General features: G+C 37.8%; 1 protein-coding gene across 6 annotated transcripts in view; it reads right to left on the minus strand.

Annotated features, from left to right (window-relative positions):
- Positions 1-2,847: 2,847 nt before the first annotated feature.
- Positions 2,848-14,928, minus strand: part of LOC105432029 (uncharacterized) — a 28,269-nt gene continuing 16,188 nt past the window's right edge. For 2 of the 6 annotated variants that reach the window (XM_089071210.1, XM_089071213.1), the window contains 10 exons: positions 14,132-14,398; positions 13,338-13,447; positions 12,742-13,031; positions 8,754-8,792; positions 8,388-8,429; positions 7,868-8,302; positions 7,069-7,138; positions 5,340-5,555; positions 4,708-4,948; positions 2,848-4,525 (listed from right to left, as the gene is read on the minus strand). In XM_089071210.1, the coding sequence (XP_088927336.1) occupies positions 4,346-4,525; positions 4,708-4,948; positions 5,340-5,555; positions 7,069-7,138; positions 7,868-8,302; positions 8,388-8,429; positions 8,754-8,792; positions 12,742-13,031; positions 13,338-13,447; positions 14,132-14,398 (1,890 nt within the window). In that variant the 3' untranslated portion in view covers positions 2,848-4,345. The remainder of the gene's footprint in view (positions 4,526-4,707; positions 4,949-5,339; positions 5,556-7,068; positions 7,139-7,867; positions 8,303-8,387; positions 8,430-8,753; positions 8,793-12,741; positions 13,032-13,337; positions 13,448-14,131; positions 14,399-14,928) is intronic. The other 4 variants (XM_089071209.1, XM_089071215.1, XM_089071214.1 and 1 more) reach the window with 4 other exon arrangements.

Raw genomic sequence — 14,928 nt, forward strand, 5'->3', positions numbered from 1 at the left:
ATCCAGCGCATTAGACTTTTTGTTAGGGGGACATGACATTTATCTTACAGTCACGTAAGTACGAAAAATTAATCTTAATAATATAAAATTATTTATATTTATATGAAATTTAAACATACATCAGTTAAATATAGTTAGCAAAAATATATCTTCAAAGCATACTACTTAAACAAAATAAAATTAGTTTAAATAAAAAAATGTAATATAAATGTTACATAAATATAGTTTATAAATTAAAATTTCTTCAACTTAAAGAAAATTAGATTTATTTTTAGATATAATTTATGAAAACTTCTTTTTAGTTGTATATATTTGAAGATTAAAGAAAGTCATAGACACATCACATTCAAGTATTTACAATTTGAAAAAATTATTAATTTAAAATAGATTAATAATTTAATCGATGTCATTTTTTTTTGCGTAATAAGAAATAATATTTTTAATAGAATTGAATATTAATGCGCTTGTTGGAACTGTAAAATCGAAGCGCAAAAACACGCGTCAAGCGAAGCTTAAATAAGATCGTCTACCACAAGACGTAATAATGCAGAAGAGCTCGGCTTACATAAATCAGAGCAAATTTCCGGCTGAGATATCGACTGCTTGCCCGGTCTTACGGAGTCTCTTTTCGGCGATTTTTTATCGCAGGAACCCAGACATAATCGGCAAGGATTCCTCCGTCACGTATAAATCGTCGCGGATAGGAGGTTGCCATCATTACCCTTGGCCGTCATCGCGATCGCAAAACACGACAATTGTTGATGGCAAACGTCGTGTTTTCCTCGACGGGAGGAAGAAAATCGCTCGTTTTCATGCCGGCAAACTGCACATAGACTCGTGAATCGCGCGATTATGACAGCCGGCGGTTTTCCCGCCCACGTCTTTCTACCCTCCTTTTCTCCTTGACTTCGAAAGGAAATACCGCACGTTCGATGTTGGGGTAATGACGCAACTCGCACGATCCTATCGTCGTCGTCGTCGTCCTCGTCGTCGTCGTTGTCGCATGTCATTGTTCTTCGCGTTATCGATTCCGTCAAAGTTGCACAAATCCTTGCCGATACGTTACGAAGGGCACGGTAAACGGCTTCAAGAAAATAGTTGTAATTTGGTCCCATCATAATTTGACGTCTTCTAGACTTATTAGTAATAGAGATGGGTGCACGAAGAAAAAGTAGTATAGCAGAATGTAAATATTATATGTAATAATTTGTGGTGATATCACTTTTTACCGTTTTGGGATATAATATGATATGTTGAAAGAGTGAATGTGATTCATGGCTTGGATTTCGTTCTGTACACCCATCAACTTTCATCCAGATTAAATGAGTTTGACTTAACGACTTGACTTATCTTCAAGACATCAAGATTGTTGTACAAATACAAAAAGAGATACAAAAAGAGATCGTCGCTCGAAAGCTACGATTCTAATTAATTGCGTTGAAGGATTAGCATGACAACGGAATTCATCTTATTGCTGTTTGACGAGCTGAATGACTCTTTAGGGTGCGACCGCCGAGTTATTAACTCCGCAAGGAATTAAGTTAGCTTAGTGTTTCGAATTATTTGCCGAGAAATCAGTTGGTGCGTCTGTATTTCGACACGGGAAGACTTGCATCTGCGGCGTCGCAGGGATATTCCTATCGCCGAAAGAAATTAATAAAAATTAATAAAAAGTCCACGAGGTGCTCGTTATTATTATTATTATGAAAAATAAGGAAGAAAATTTTAAGAAAATTAACATGACTCTCGATATTTAATATGAACCGTAGGAAACCGCGAAGCGGTTAATCTTCCAAAAGTCGAAGTGCATCGTACAATCGACGACTTAACGTATATATATATAATATCACCGACCATCTCTTTCGCGCGAGAGATCGCGGTTCGCAAAAAGCCCCGGGCGATTTGCCGGTTGACGGCAACGCTGGTTTTAGAGTCTGTTAATTTAGCGGGAGGGGGAGGAAGCTTTTTGCGCGCACCGAGATTGATTAAGCCCGCGATGGAAGCGTCTCGATTATAAATAATTTCATTCCAGCGGCGCGTTTTGCCTCGCTTGATCGCACGCGCGCGCGCGCGCGCGCGCGCGCGCACGCACGCACGCACGCACGCACGCACGCACGCACGCACGCACGCACGCACGCACGCACGCACGCACGCACGCACGCACGCACGCACACGCAGAATCGGTCGACACGTAAGAACCGCAATATTACCGGTGCGGTTTTGCGCGATGACAGCGTAGACGCCACGGCGTTCGATGTTTGGGCTTAACGTTGGACAGGCGCATTGGCACACATATCCAACCTCGTTTTTGCTTTGAAGCCGCGCCCGTCGTTCGGGGCTCTCCCTTTGAGTCAAGCGCGGTTCGGCCCACTTCAGTTGATCGCTCCCCGACCAGCGCGACCAAAGCGTGTTTACACCGCAGGAAATATACGCCGCGAAAATGCGACGCGTCTGACACGACGATAGGTTTACGAGCCGGGATTTACTACTTCCGAGCGTGTCTTTTCCTCGCGAGATGCCCCGGGTCGATGGCGGAGATTTGTCGGGTGAATGATTGCGAGATGTCTCAGGAGGATATTAACTTGGATGAATCGGCGTATATCCGAGAAGAGATCTTTTTGCTACTTTAGAAATGTTGTCTCTTGCTAAATGTCTACTAATTTCGAATTATAGTCGCAAATTATAATGGCAAATCTACCTACATCTCCCTTTGGAAATAATCGATAAACGATTATTAAAATCATTAAAATAAATCACGTTGATAGAGTATTAAAGTTTTATTTTTTTATGATATATTTCTTTATATTAAATATGCGATGTGGGATAAAATAAATATATAGCTTAATATTAACGTTTATAACATTTATTATCTCGAATCATCAAAGAAAATAGGTGTTGCGTGAATATACATTGCGTGCTACGTTGAATTTCAATGCGCATTAAATACAGGAACATATAAATATAGAATATGGATATAAATTTGTTATTCATTAAATACTTTGTTTAAGTACCTTCCTGTTTTATTCATGTACAGCACACAATGTTGATTACCTCACAGACTGCAAATTTCTTTACGTTTAATTTTAATCTTGCATCGTAGCGAAAAGAAAGATAATAATAAGCATGTTTTGCATACCATAAATATTTGTATCAATTTTGCTTTATTACGCCAGCCGCAATGAAATTTTATAAAACATTACAAATTTGTACGTCGGATTTAAATACTTAAAAAATTGTACTAATGACCGTTTCATTTTCATTTAGCGAGCTGCTTTGCAATTTTTTTTTCTTTTCGTGACGCTTCTTATGGAAAAGACGAGCTTTTCCACTCTCTCTTCGTTTTCAAGGTGAAAAGAGACTCCTTATAATTGGATCCTTATTATTACCACACTCTTATAATATATATATATATATAGCATCTTTTTTTTTAATAATAAATAATACTAACATAAATAGAGTGCTAAAAGACTGCCACTTTCCGAGCGATGTGTCGTCGTGAGATGGCCGCTAATTCTCAAATCGTGCTCGCGATTATTTCCGGAATCTTCGTCCCTCATCCGATCGATCGCTCGGACAATCGTAGTCAAACCAATTTCATGGCTTGAAACTCGAAGTTGCTGTTACTGTAAAAATAGACGACGACGACAACGACGAAGCCAGCTCGACTGCACGACTGTCGAATGAACGGCTAAAATATGTCGCGATATTTCTACCCGATTACTATCCGAGACTATAAACGAATCACCACTACCGGCAGACCAACGGAAATCGATACTCGGGTTGGACTCGATCTACGGGTTGCCGCTCTCTCAGCATGGGATATAATGTGAAAGGGGTGCGCGCGGTCAATAATGAAATAAATACGCGCGGATCGCGGGAGATCGCGGGCGGAGATCTCCAATCGGTTTTTCTTAGATTAGCTAGCGGGAAGATATAGCTATCCGAAATTCCACAGTTTTTTAACTTGCATCGATCCGCGCGAGTTTGCTGCGCTAATATACGGATACAATATACAATGTGACGCGTGAAATTGACTGCGTGATGGAAATGTGCGCTGATGGAAAATGACGTGATACTGAAACACGAAGTGTGCATTTTAACTTAAATAAATAAATAAATAAATAAATAGGGAAATTGGATTAATGAAAAGAAAATTCAAATTTCCTCGTCGTGTCACCGATCGACGTCTCACTGATCATCCGTGATGATAACTGACTAAATGACATTTCGCGGACAAGATGATAGACGAAGATCAGCATTAAATCCTAGCGTTAACGATGACGATGAAGGAACCTGGTCCATCGATGCCGCGAAACGGTCCGAACCGACGGTCAGACCGACTTGATTACCAGTCTTGATCACCCCATTCAAATTCCTCGCCGGAAGTAACCTCCTCGATCTGCGGTCCATCTTCAGCCGCCGTCAGCCCCGTTTGTGGCTTGCTTTCGGCTCCTTGTGGCTCCTCGACGAACGGAGCTTCGGTCGTTTCCAATTGCTCCTCTTCGTGAACATTCTCTTCTTCAACCTGAAAGGCGAATTCCTTGTGATTCAATTCGTTCAGCGGTATAGAGAAGTCTCTCTTCGACTCTATTGGCTCTTAAACGAGTCCAGACCGAAGATCCTTTCTCAGTGGAAATTCGATAAAACATTTGAACATAAAATTATTAAGTATACGAAGAGAACATTTTCTACTATCTAATTCCATACTCGTGTTTCGTCATCCGTGGTAACATCGCAAGGTTTCTCTTCCTTTTCCTGATCGGTTATTTCGCTAAGATCCGCCGGATCCTCGGCGGAACTGACGTCTTTATTTTCATTAGCTGCAAGCTGTGCGACATCTGCCTCTTCCTGTTCCTGCTTTCGATTTTGAATCTCTTCAAGTTGTTCCTCAACTATCAGTCGTTCTTGCTCCTGTACAAGAGCGTCGAGCTTTGCCTGGTTAATTAATCTGTCACAATCAACAGAAAATGAATGATTTAGATATTGGCAATGTGCAAAAAACGCAATCTAAAAATGCGATATAAATATTAATTCCCTAATAAATATAAAGCAATATTAATATTATTTATTTTTATTCATAAATTATATTAATACTTATGTGGATGTTTTTTAAAATTTTTTTATTCTGTAATAATTTTATCTGAAAACTGTATAATTTTAATTTTTACATATTAATTATTATTTATTGATTATAAATATTATATTTAGTTTTTTCGTTTTTTAATTATACTTAATTGACAGTTATTTAAAAATTTGCTTTGTATATCGAAGCGTTTTTTAGTCAAAAGCGATTTATTTGAATCATTACGGGAGAATTTTTTTCTAAGTAACGAGCTTACCTTTCTTTCTCTTCTATTTTCTCTATTTCCTCACGTTCAGCTTGTAGTTTTGCCTCTTCCGCCTTCCTTTCGGCTTCCTGCTGCTCGATTTCCAGTATGTGAGAAAGCTCAGCTTTCCGTTCCTGCGCAAGTTGCAGTGCCTCCCACGCTTTCTTTTCTTCCATCTCGAGCTGCAGCCGTTCCTCCTCCGCAGCCTTCTGCCTCTCCTCGTCCGATCTTTGAAACAAAGTTATGTGCAATTGGTGAAATTGCTTGGATGCGACAAGCAGGCGAGAGCGTCGAAATAGAACGTAAACAGAAATAAAAACTGTTTACAAAGAGTTTTATAAAACTTTGAAATCTAAATGAATTGAAAATGGTAAAGCGAAATTAGAAATGCTTTTATATCCACTTTGGTATCTGTTGTTAAGGATCAATTTATATAAACCTTTTGTATAAATTTTGCATAAAAAAATGTTAATTTATAAGCCTTAAATCCACAATTTTATTCCTGATCCATCATGAACATTTGAATTTTCCATCTTAAATTCACGCGATGCGCGACGAAGCTTTGATATGAACTTTATATGAGATACGAAAATAATATATAACAAAACCACGAATTATAATATTCAGAGAACTAGTAATTAGGAAAACCCGCATGTAGAAAAAGCTATCTATCAAGTTTTTTTAATGAAACCGACATTCCAGATTTTTCGATGAGCGTTTCTCGCATATCTCGCAAGATAAAACGATAAGCCACGTGAATGCGAATATTTTCCACGTGCGATTCGTGGAAAATTTATTGTTAAAAATTTATAAAATTTTCTTGTTGCGTTTAGAATTATCGTCATACTAATATTACTATCAATTTTCAATTATAAAACAATTGATATTATTGCACAATGTATGAAATAATTTTATTATTTTATTATTTTTTAATTATTATTTTATATTTATTATTTTATAATTATGATTATTATTTTATATTATAATGATTGATTATCGAGTGTGCTTTCGAATCAAGTGATGTTTTATGTATGAAAGTCAGGAATCTGCACTGTTGGAAAAAATGTGTTGAATTTAACATAAATCACATGTCCCAAACGGTCCACTCAAAATTTTGTGTTAATTTAACATAATATGGATGTGTTAAATAGTAACATCGACACTATGTTAATATTTCAACAAAAAAGAAATATACTCTTGATCTTAATTTGAAGTTAATTGTATATTACAATTAACATAATTTTTATGATAAAATAACATGTCGAGACGCGTCAAAATTCAAGACTGTGCCGAAACCACACAAAGAATAATAATAAGTCATCCCCACTCCTGTTATAGAGCAAAACCAACCATTTTTTGTGTGTAAATTTTAACATATTGAATAAATATGTACGAATTGTGTTATTTTAACACATTTCTTAAATCATTTTAATAATTTTACATTTTATATTTGTTAAGGTCAGTTAACATAGTAGACATGTGTTAAATTTACATATAAATATGTAGGTTATTTAACACAAAAATTTTAACAAGGATCGATTTTAACACAAATACAAAATGTTTTTTACTGTGTGGCAAGTCGATTAATGTCGCGAATCGTAGCAAATTATTTATTTGTAGCAAATTATCTGAATTTAATATATTATGCAAAACGAATCATGTTCATATATCGAATGATTTTGCGTGATTAGTTTATTCGTGGCGTATTCTATTGGCACGTATTGCCGTTAAAATCACTTACTGCGCTTCCCGAGCCGCTTTGGCAAGATACGCCTCGGCCCTCTTTATGGCATCTTCTCTATCTTGCTTCACTGCAACATAATTCAATTAGAATCTCGATAATTGAAAATTCACGACGCATGCCCAAGTGACACCGACATCTTATTCACTCTACATTTATCGATTGTAGTTTCTTAACATAGAATTAAAAGTAACTTTCGACGAATATCCAAGTATTGAATAAAAAATTAAAATGTTTAAATTTAATCATTTTATTAATTAAAAACTTGGATAATTATACTCAGATACTGTTAATATTAATATTTATATTAATACTCTAGTCTTGATTTAATATGAATTTAAATTAATGCCATAAATTCAAGTCCTTAAATAGAATTTCCTTATTAGAATTAATTAAAAAGTCTGCTAGAAATGCGTCGTGAAGGCAGACGTTTATTTCCACCGCAACTAAATTTACTTATGTAATATCGAGACGTTATCTTACGTAAAATAATTTTAGGAAGGTCACAAAAACACGAGGTATTTCGCGAGGTAATCTCGACGCCATTTTTACGAGGAAGACATTTATCACGAAAACGAGCGAGAGAGAGACACTGGACTAGACACTATCTAGACTAGACACATTCATCCTCGTGCGATCGATAGGAGAGATGCTGTTAACAACGACACAAGCCAACGATCGATCCTCCGCCTACCCCAACCGATACCAAAAAGTGTTCGCCATTCGCGTGACAGGCTCGTTTCCGGCCGCCGAAATGAAATACTTCCGGCCCGCAGTATCGATCGAGATATCAACATACCCTTTTCTTGCTCTTCCTCCTTAGCTTCGTCACTTACGGCCTCCGCACTTTCGGTCGGTTGCGCCTCCTCTGCAACCGGTGCTTCCGGCTCTGATTCTGCTATCGGTTCCGGCTCTGAAACAGGCTCCGGTTCTTTTATCGGTTCTGGTTCCGGCACCGGCTCAGGCTCTGGCTCTTTTACGGGTTCTGGTTCCGGTGCAGGTTCCGCCTTCGGTTCGGCCATTTTCGCAGATTTTGCCGATCTCGCAGCTTTCGTCCCCTTCGCCGGCTTTGACGGTTTTGCAGGTTCCGTAACCGGTTCCGGTTCTTTCGCAGGTTCGGGTACCGGTTCGGGCACCGGTTCAGGTTCTCTTACCGGCTCGGGCTCCGGTTCCGGCTCTCTCTCCGGCTTCTTCTTCGCTTTCTTCTCTTTTTCTTCCGATTCCGGAGCGGAAGCTATGGACGTGTACAGGATGGACATGAACGGACAAGTGACACAAGGGTATTTATGTGAATTCTTCCATTTTATATGGAGACTTACTTTTTTTTTCTCGAGCCGTTGAATCGCCGCCTAATGCGCGTACTAGAAATTGTGAGAAGACGTTAGATGTAAAAGACAAAGAGGAAGGTTACTCAAATGGAAAAATTACAGTAGAACGTTACTCAAATGGAAAAACATAATGAGAATTAAAACTTGAATATGAATATTTTTATGTTATACTAAGTTTTAATGCATGAATTGTGATTATTATAACATTTATGTGATTCTCTTTCCCTCATATGACATGAAGTTTATTCTTCTGTAAAAAATGTCCCCACGATTGCAACTGTCCGCTAATGTCAAAGTTCTACTGCACTGTATTCTTTTATTATTGCAAAAAGGATTACTTCGTGTGTGCCTACTGACCCTTTCGCATCTCTCGTTCTGTCATTGGTTGACCGGAGGCTGTGGGGTACATGAAACATAAAGGATCGATTAGCGATAAAGGATTCTTTTGAAGCGCACGCCAATAAATCCAAGGAAGCGATAAAGGCTTCGCAAAAGAACGTGATATTAGAAAGCGATTACAATGATTACATACAACATCAATATGAAGTGCAGTTGATGGGGCAAGCTCATTAATTAATTACAGCTCATGTAGGAAAAATGTACATGGTTTTATATACACATACGGCGATATGCGACAAATGAATAAAAAGAGAAAGAAATTTAATATTAGCCATTAACGAATGATCTGAAGATTAAGAATGAATCATTGAGCTCATTTTTGATGACGCAAGATTATCGCATACATCGATGTCTTACCAATGAGTCGGCAATTAATGAGAGATCACAATCCTCGTTTTTTCTTATGAAGATGATTTACTGATCGTCACGATTCGATTAACGTGACGTCCAATTAGAGATCACACTCGGTCATATCTAGCGATAGATTTGTCGGATTTTTGTCTCTGAAACCAGATACTTACGATCCAATTTCACAGTCAGATTATATAGTTAAGTAATTTTCTATGTTTCAATCTTTTTCGGTATATATATATATATATCTCTAATATAAATTTATATCATTAAATTATATTCATCAAATTGTATGTTCGAAAAAAAGAAGCTTAAAAATCAAATCAAATAAAAAATCAAATCAGATCAAATTAACATTAAATGTATTTTAATTAAAATAGCCTCCATTAGAATTCGGATACTTCCATGTTTAAAGAAATTTATTTTTTACGAAAATATTCTCTTAAAGTACCGAATCAATTTAGAATAATTAATTTTCTTTCAGGAGCGTTAATCTTAATTGATTCCAGAAACAGTGGATTTCAGAGGCAAAATGAGACGTCGTTGGTTAAACTACGAAGCACACGAAGAAGCTTACCTCGAAAACAGTGCATTTATTCGTTACGTAGCTCGTCTACGTTTCCATTATTCTCTCTTGTGCAAGGTAAAGTAATTGACTTGGGGACTCTCGCTTCCATCAGATATTATTATTTTATTCATACGTTTTTCTTTTTTTGCTGTCTCACAAGCACGAACAAAACGGGATTTACAAAATCGAAACAGTAACGAACATCACGATGCAATATGTGCAACGTCGTATTAGTGTCTACATTTTTATCTGTGTTTTTTTTTCTTTTTTTTTAATGAACACGCGGTATTTTTTATTGCATCAATTTAATCGGTTCCATTTTTTCCTGTCTCTTTTTCGCACTCTCGTTATTTGTATCCGTAGGTCGCAATCGGTCGAGTGCGATTGTTTCGGTGGTCACGACAATTTTACATGCCCGTCGCAATTTCATTAGAGTCCATCGAGTAAAAATCGAATGAAGAATGTTCGGAAAATACAGCACGTTCTATGATTATTGCGAATATCGGCACATTGGACTTTAATGAAGCGGTCGACGAGCGCACGACCGGAATAGAAGAAAGGAAAAATAAAAAAAGTAGAGACGGATATTAGATTTTTTCGATCATGACTATCCCCGTTAGCCGCGCGCAGTAAAATAATTCCGTTCGAAGAGGATTTTTGCCAGGCTTGCGAACCGAATATAAAACTGTATTTAAAACACCGAAAGAGATAAAATTTTAAAACTGAACTGTGCAAATTCTCTTTCTGTCTCTCACAATAGCCGTAATAAAATTAAGAACGAAAATGAAATGCTGATTGATATTAAATTTGAATAGAATTATTTCATCTGTGGCGGAAAATTTAGCGTACTTTTGTACAGTTCTTGCAATAATTTTATTTTATAGAATGAAATTTTATTCTTAAAATGAAAATTTATACAATTCAATTCAATAATCTACATGACCTACATGAGATCGTATTCCTATTCATATAAGTTTCGTTCTCGGACAAAATTTTCTATTCTATACTTTTCTACAGATTCTTTCGCTAATTTAGAAACCGTTCTCAATACGAATGGTCGAGCGCTATATGTTATCTATATAATTTCCATTTTTATATATTTTAATAACTCAAATCTCAATCTGATGTAAGACTCGCCTAAAAAAAAATTGAAAAAAAAAAAATTTTTCTTGTGATGAAAATTTTTCTTGTCATGAAAAGGAGATAAAGAATTAGCTTTCGGTTTGCAATCCTGCAGCTTCCACGTGTCGCACGATGCTTATCGTAATATCTTTTCGCGCCACTTCCGGAACGCAAAAGTGGACGGTATCAGCCACAGTTCGTATGATGACGATCGACGAAGTCTCAAAGTCATTCCTCGGCGGCGGCCTCCATCTCCTCCGCCTCTTCCGCCTCTTCGTTCTTCTTGCTCGGCTTCTCGTACAGCTCTGGCACCTTCTCTCTCCAACCCTTGCCTGAAACGTTCAAAAAAGCCGCACTGCTTCCTCTCTCTGCCATTTTTGCTCTTATCCGCGAGCGCCGCAAAATTCTGCTTTTGGCGCGTGATCCCAGTCGCCTGGTGTTCCGCCTGGAGTTCGCCGTCGTGTAAATGTCTTGCTCTCTCTCGTTCCTTCGTTTCTTTTGATTTGGCTCATGACTTTTCTTTATGGTCACTATGGTATCGTTTTTCCGCTGTGTTTTCCGATTACCGCAATAAAAAATGGCGACAAGTTGGTTCGTAAAAAAGATGCGAACCGCCGCCAAATCGATGGATCGATGGATCTGATCGATATAGCCGATGATTGAATCGATCGTTCCAAAAAAGAGCGTATGTAATTAGATACGATTAGATTTTTATAAATAAACAGAAACAAAATTATATTTCTTTTTCCAATAAAATTTTACACCAAATATGAAAATATTACAGTTCATTTATATTTTTTTTTTATATTTTGTCAGAGTTTGCGTGGAAAAAGAGAATATTCAGCAAATAGAAATAGAAATTAATATTTATAATACTCTTATCGAAGATCAATTCAATCGTATGTCTTTTTTTTTTAGAATTATAATAACAATAATAGTAATAATAAAAAACCGATTGTGTCACGATATCGAATATCGCATGACGTGGTGGTTATCAAAAACGGATGCGGGATACGTATGGGGTAAGTGTACGTTGTTGCTGTTGTACGATTAGACACAATACTATCGAACAAGTAATGCAGCCACGACAAAAAAAGACGTACAAAAAGAAAGATCAATTGTTGTGTGACCAACAATAAAACAACAAAAATACCAGAGAAACACACGTGCTCGCTAGCACAAACAAAAGTTTTCAGACAGTGTAAACCAGAGGTGCCAGCCAATCCAAGAAAAGGGATGAAAAAAAAAAAAAATAGAGAAACGAGAGGGCGGTGGGGGCGAGGGCGGTGGAACGAGAAAAAAAAAAGTAGACAAAAAGAGAGTTGCACACAACGGCGTCGTGGGGCCGTTTTTTATTTTCTCAAATCTATTCAAAAATCATGTTTCAGACCGCGAGAACGGAGCGTAGCTGTTATTTCATGGAGCTTTTGCTTCTTTGATTATAACATCCCTCTGGAAGTAATATGAAATTCTGCAAAAATAATTATTCCGATTTTCCTCCGAAAATGTCAAAATGGATTTATGCTTTATTAAGATATAATTACAAGATATCATTTCAGAATTACATTTCGTTATGAATTTTGATGTGTCATTAAAAAATTAAATATAAAATTTTCGATGAAAAAAAGTCACGATTATAAATAAAAATTGAAATTATCGTATGAGATGCTTTTTAGAAATTCTTCGCTTCGCTCTCGTCGATCTGGTGCCTCTAACTACGTGCTTCGTGTAGGGATCATCGTGTGTGTAATATCGTCAAGACGGGACCGTTCCCGAATAGCGTTTCGTTCTCAAAGAATAATCTCTTTGAGGCTGAAATGCTGAGTCGCGACACGACGGTCCCCCGTCTTCGTCGTTGTCTTGTCGTCGTCATCGTCGTCCTCGTCAGCGTGACGGATTACTCACAGGCAGTCGCGGCCGCCTGACGGTTCTTGCTGTAGTAGCTGAGGAAGTTGACGTCGTTGCGGATGTCAGCCGGCCGAAGGTCCGCAACCTTGAAGTATGGCTTCCTGACGAATTGCGGTGTGCCGGCGACGTACTTGATACACGCCAGGGTGCCGAAATTGCCCCGATCGGGCACATCGTACCAGCTCACGTAGTCCAGCTCCCTCTTCGCGTTTTTGCGGCCGGTCAGTAATCGGCGGACGTAATCGTGGCTGCGCATTCGTTCCGGCACGATCGCCTCCAGGAAGTCGCTGGAAATCGTAAGGAGCTCGTTGACTGATCTTATCACAAAAAGCGACGAAAGCGCTATTTCAATATTTGAGGGGAGAATAAATCGTCGGAAATCAGAGGGATATTCCTGAGTTTTACTCCTTCTTTAAATGTACTATTTTCGAATTACGGAAATATTTTGATTATTCTCACGCCAGGGTGTCAATTATTTTATTTAGCATAGGAAGTTGGATATTTGCTTTTTTTCTAGCGATCAAAAAATCGGCTCAAATGATTCTATTAACGCTAGACTTTGATTAATACAATCAACATAATTAGTTGCACACCATTTTGCTTCCGTCGGATACCTTGCCATTGCCCTTGGCACGAACACATGGACACGTCGAAGAAGAGAATCCACTTTTGCGCGAATGTCCTTCGTTTCATCGTCGAACAACTGCGAAGAGACATATGCGAAACATTACTTGTGTGAACGAATCGATCAATCTCTCGCGTGCACTCAGAGTTTGATCTAGCCTAAGCTAACACAAATCATTTTTCAAGCATTTTTCGCATTTTTATCATGTATTTTTAAGGATAGATACTTGATAATGATATTAGCTTCGGTTTCTTTAACACGATATTATATACATATGAATGAGGAATCGAATTTAATTGTATTGATATAATCACGTGATGGCTCGAAACTTTTCAGATTGACGACAATATCGACTCTCTTACATTTTGAATCTAAAATATGATTGTTTATTGAGTGAAAAAATAAAGTAGAAATTTATTTATTCAAAAATTTCAGCTGCGATTCGTAATCTATTATAAAAAAAAAAAAAAAAAAAAAAAAAAAACGGAAACATCTGCAACAACGCGATTCCGCCCACGATGTCCAACGCAAATGAAAGATGATGATATATCGATGATCGGCCAAAATGACGGCGATGATCTTCACACGAACAATGGCACTGACATATAAAGTCTTACCGTGTGTTCTCATGAGAGAAGACTAGACTAATTTAAAGTCAGAGAAAGAGAGAGAGAGAGAGAGAGAGAGAGAGAGAGAGAGAGAGAGAGAGAGAGAGAGAGAGAGAGAGAGAATACGTGATATCAGATTAGTTGCCGGACTTACTATGTGGTCTCGGGAATTTAGAAACTCCTCAAGGTAGGATCGGGTGGTCAGCCTCGGCAGATCGCGTATCCTGTTGAGCTCAGCTGAGAGGATGCTGGGCCGCACGCGCGCTCGCACCCTTATCGGTACCATCGAGCCAGCGTAGTATACGTAACGGACCGGCGAGTATACATGGATCGGCGTGTATACATGATGAATCGGCGAGTGAACTATGGTGACGAGCCTCTTGTGTGCCACGTATGGCAGTGTGTGAGGAATGCTCCTCAACTGGAGGCACGAACGACTCATTTTTACTAACCGCGCTCGTTACCAAAAGTAGTGGCGAGCTGCAAAGCTAAGATGCCAAGCGGTTTACCCTTTCGGTGACGATTAAAATGCCACGTATAGGCTTTCTGGGAGAACACAGAGAAAATAATTGCCAAATGCAAAAAATAGTCTGTGAAAATGTTTATTGAAAATAAAAAGCTGAAATAATAAACTTCTCTTCAAGCTACCAAGCTTAAAAATGATTATCAAAAAAATTTTTTTTCTTTAGAAGGAAGGAATAGTAAAAAAAATCATGAATTCATCCGAGTTCAGAGATAAATCTGTGTATGGTATATAGATAAAAAAATTTTGTAAAAGAACTTCCTATTGTATCATTTATATTTTATTAAATAGATGACTAATGTTCGTATTAATATTGCTCATATTAATAAAACGTCACCAAAAAGTTTGCAATAGCAAAGCGTAGCGTTCGATGCGTTCCAGCGATGAGCAGCGTCATGTCAAATGATTAACGCGATACGGATTTTATA

The sequence above is a fragment of the Pogonomyrmex barbatus genome, unplaced genomic scaffold (assembly GCF_055798465.1).
Source record: "Pogonomyrmex barbatus isolate J1 unplaced genomic scaffold, ASM5579846v1 scaffold11, whole genome shotgun sequence".
Lineage (NCBI taxonomy): Eukaryota > Metazoa > Arthropoda > Insecta > Hymenoptera > Formicidae > Pogonomyrmex > Pogonomyrmex barbatus.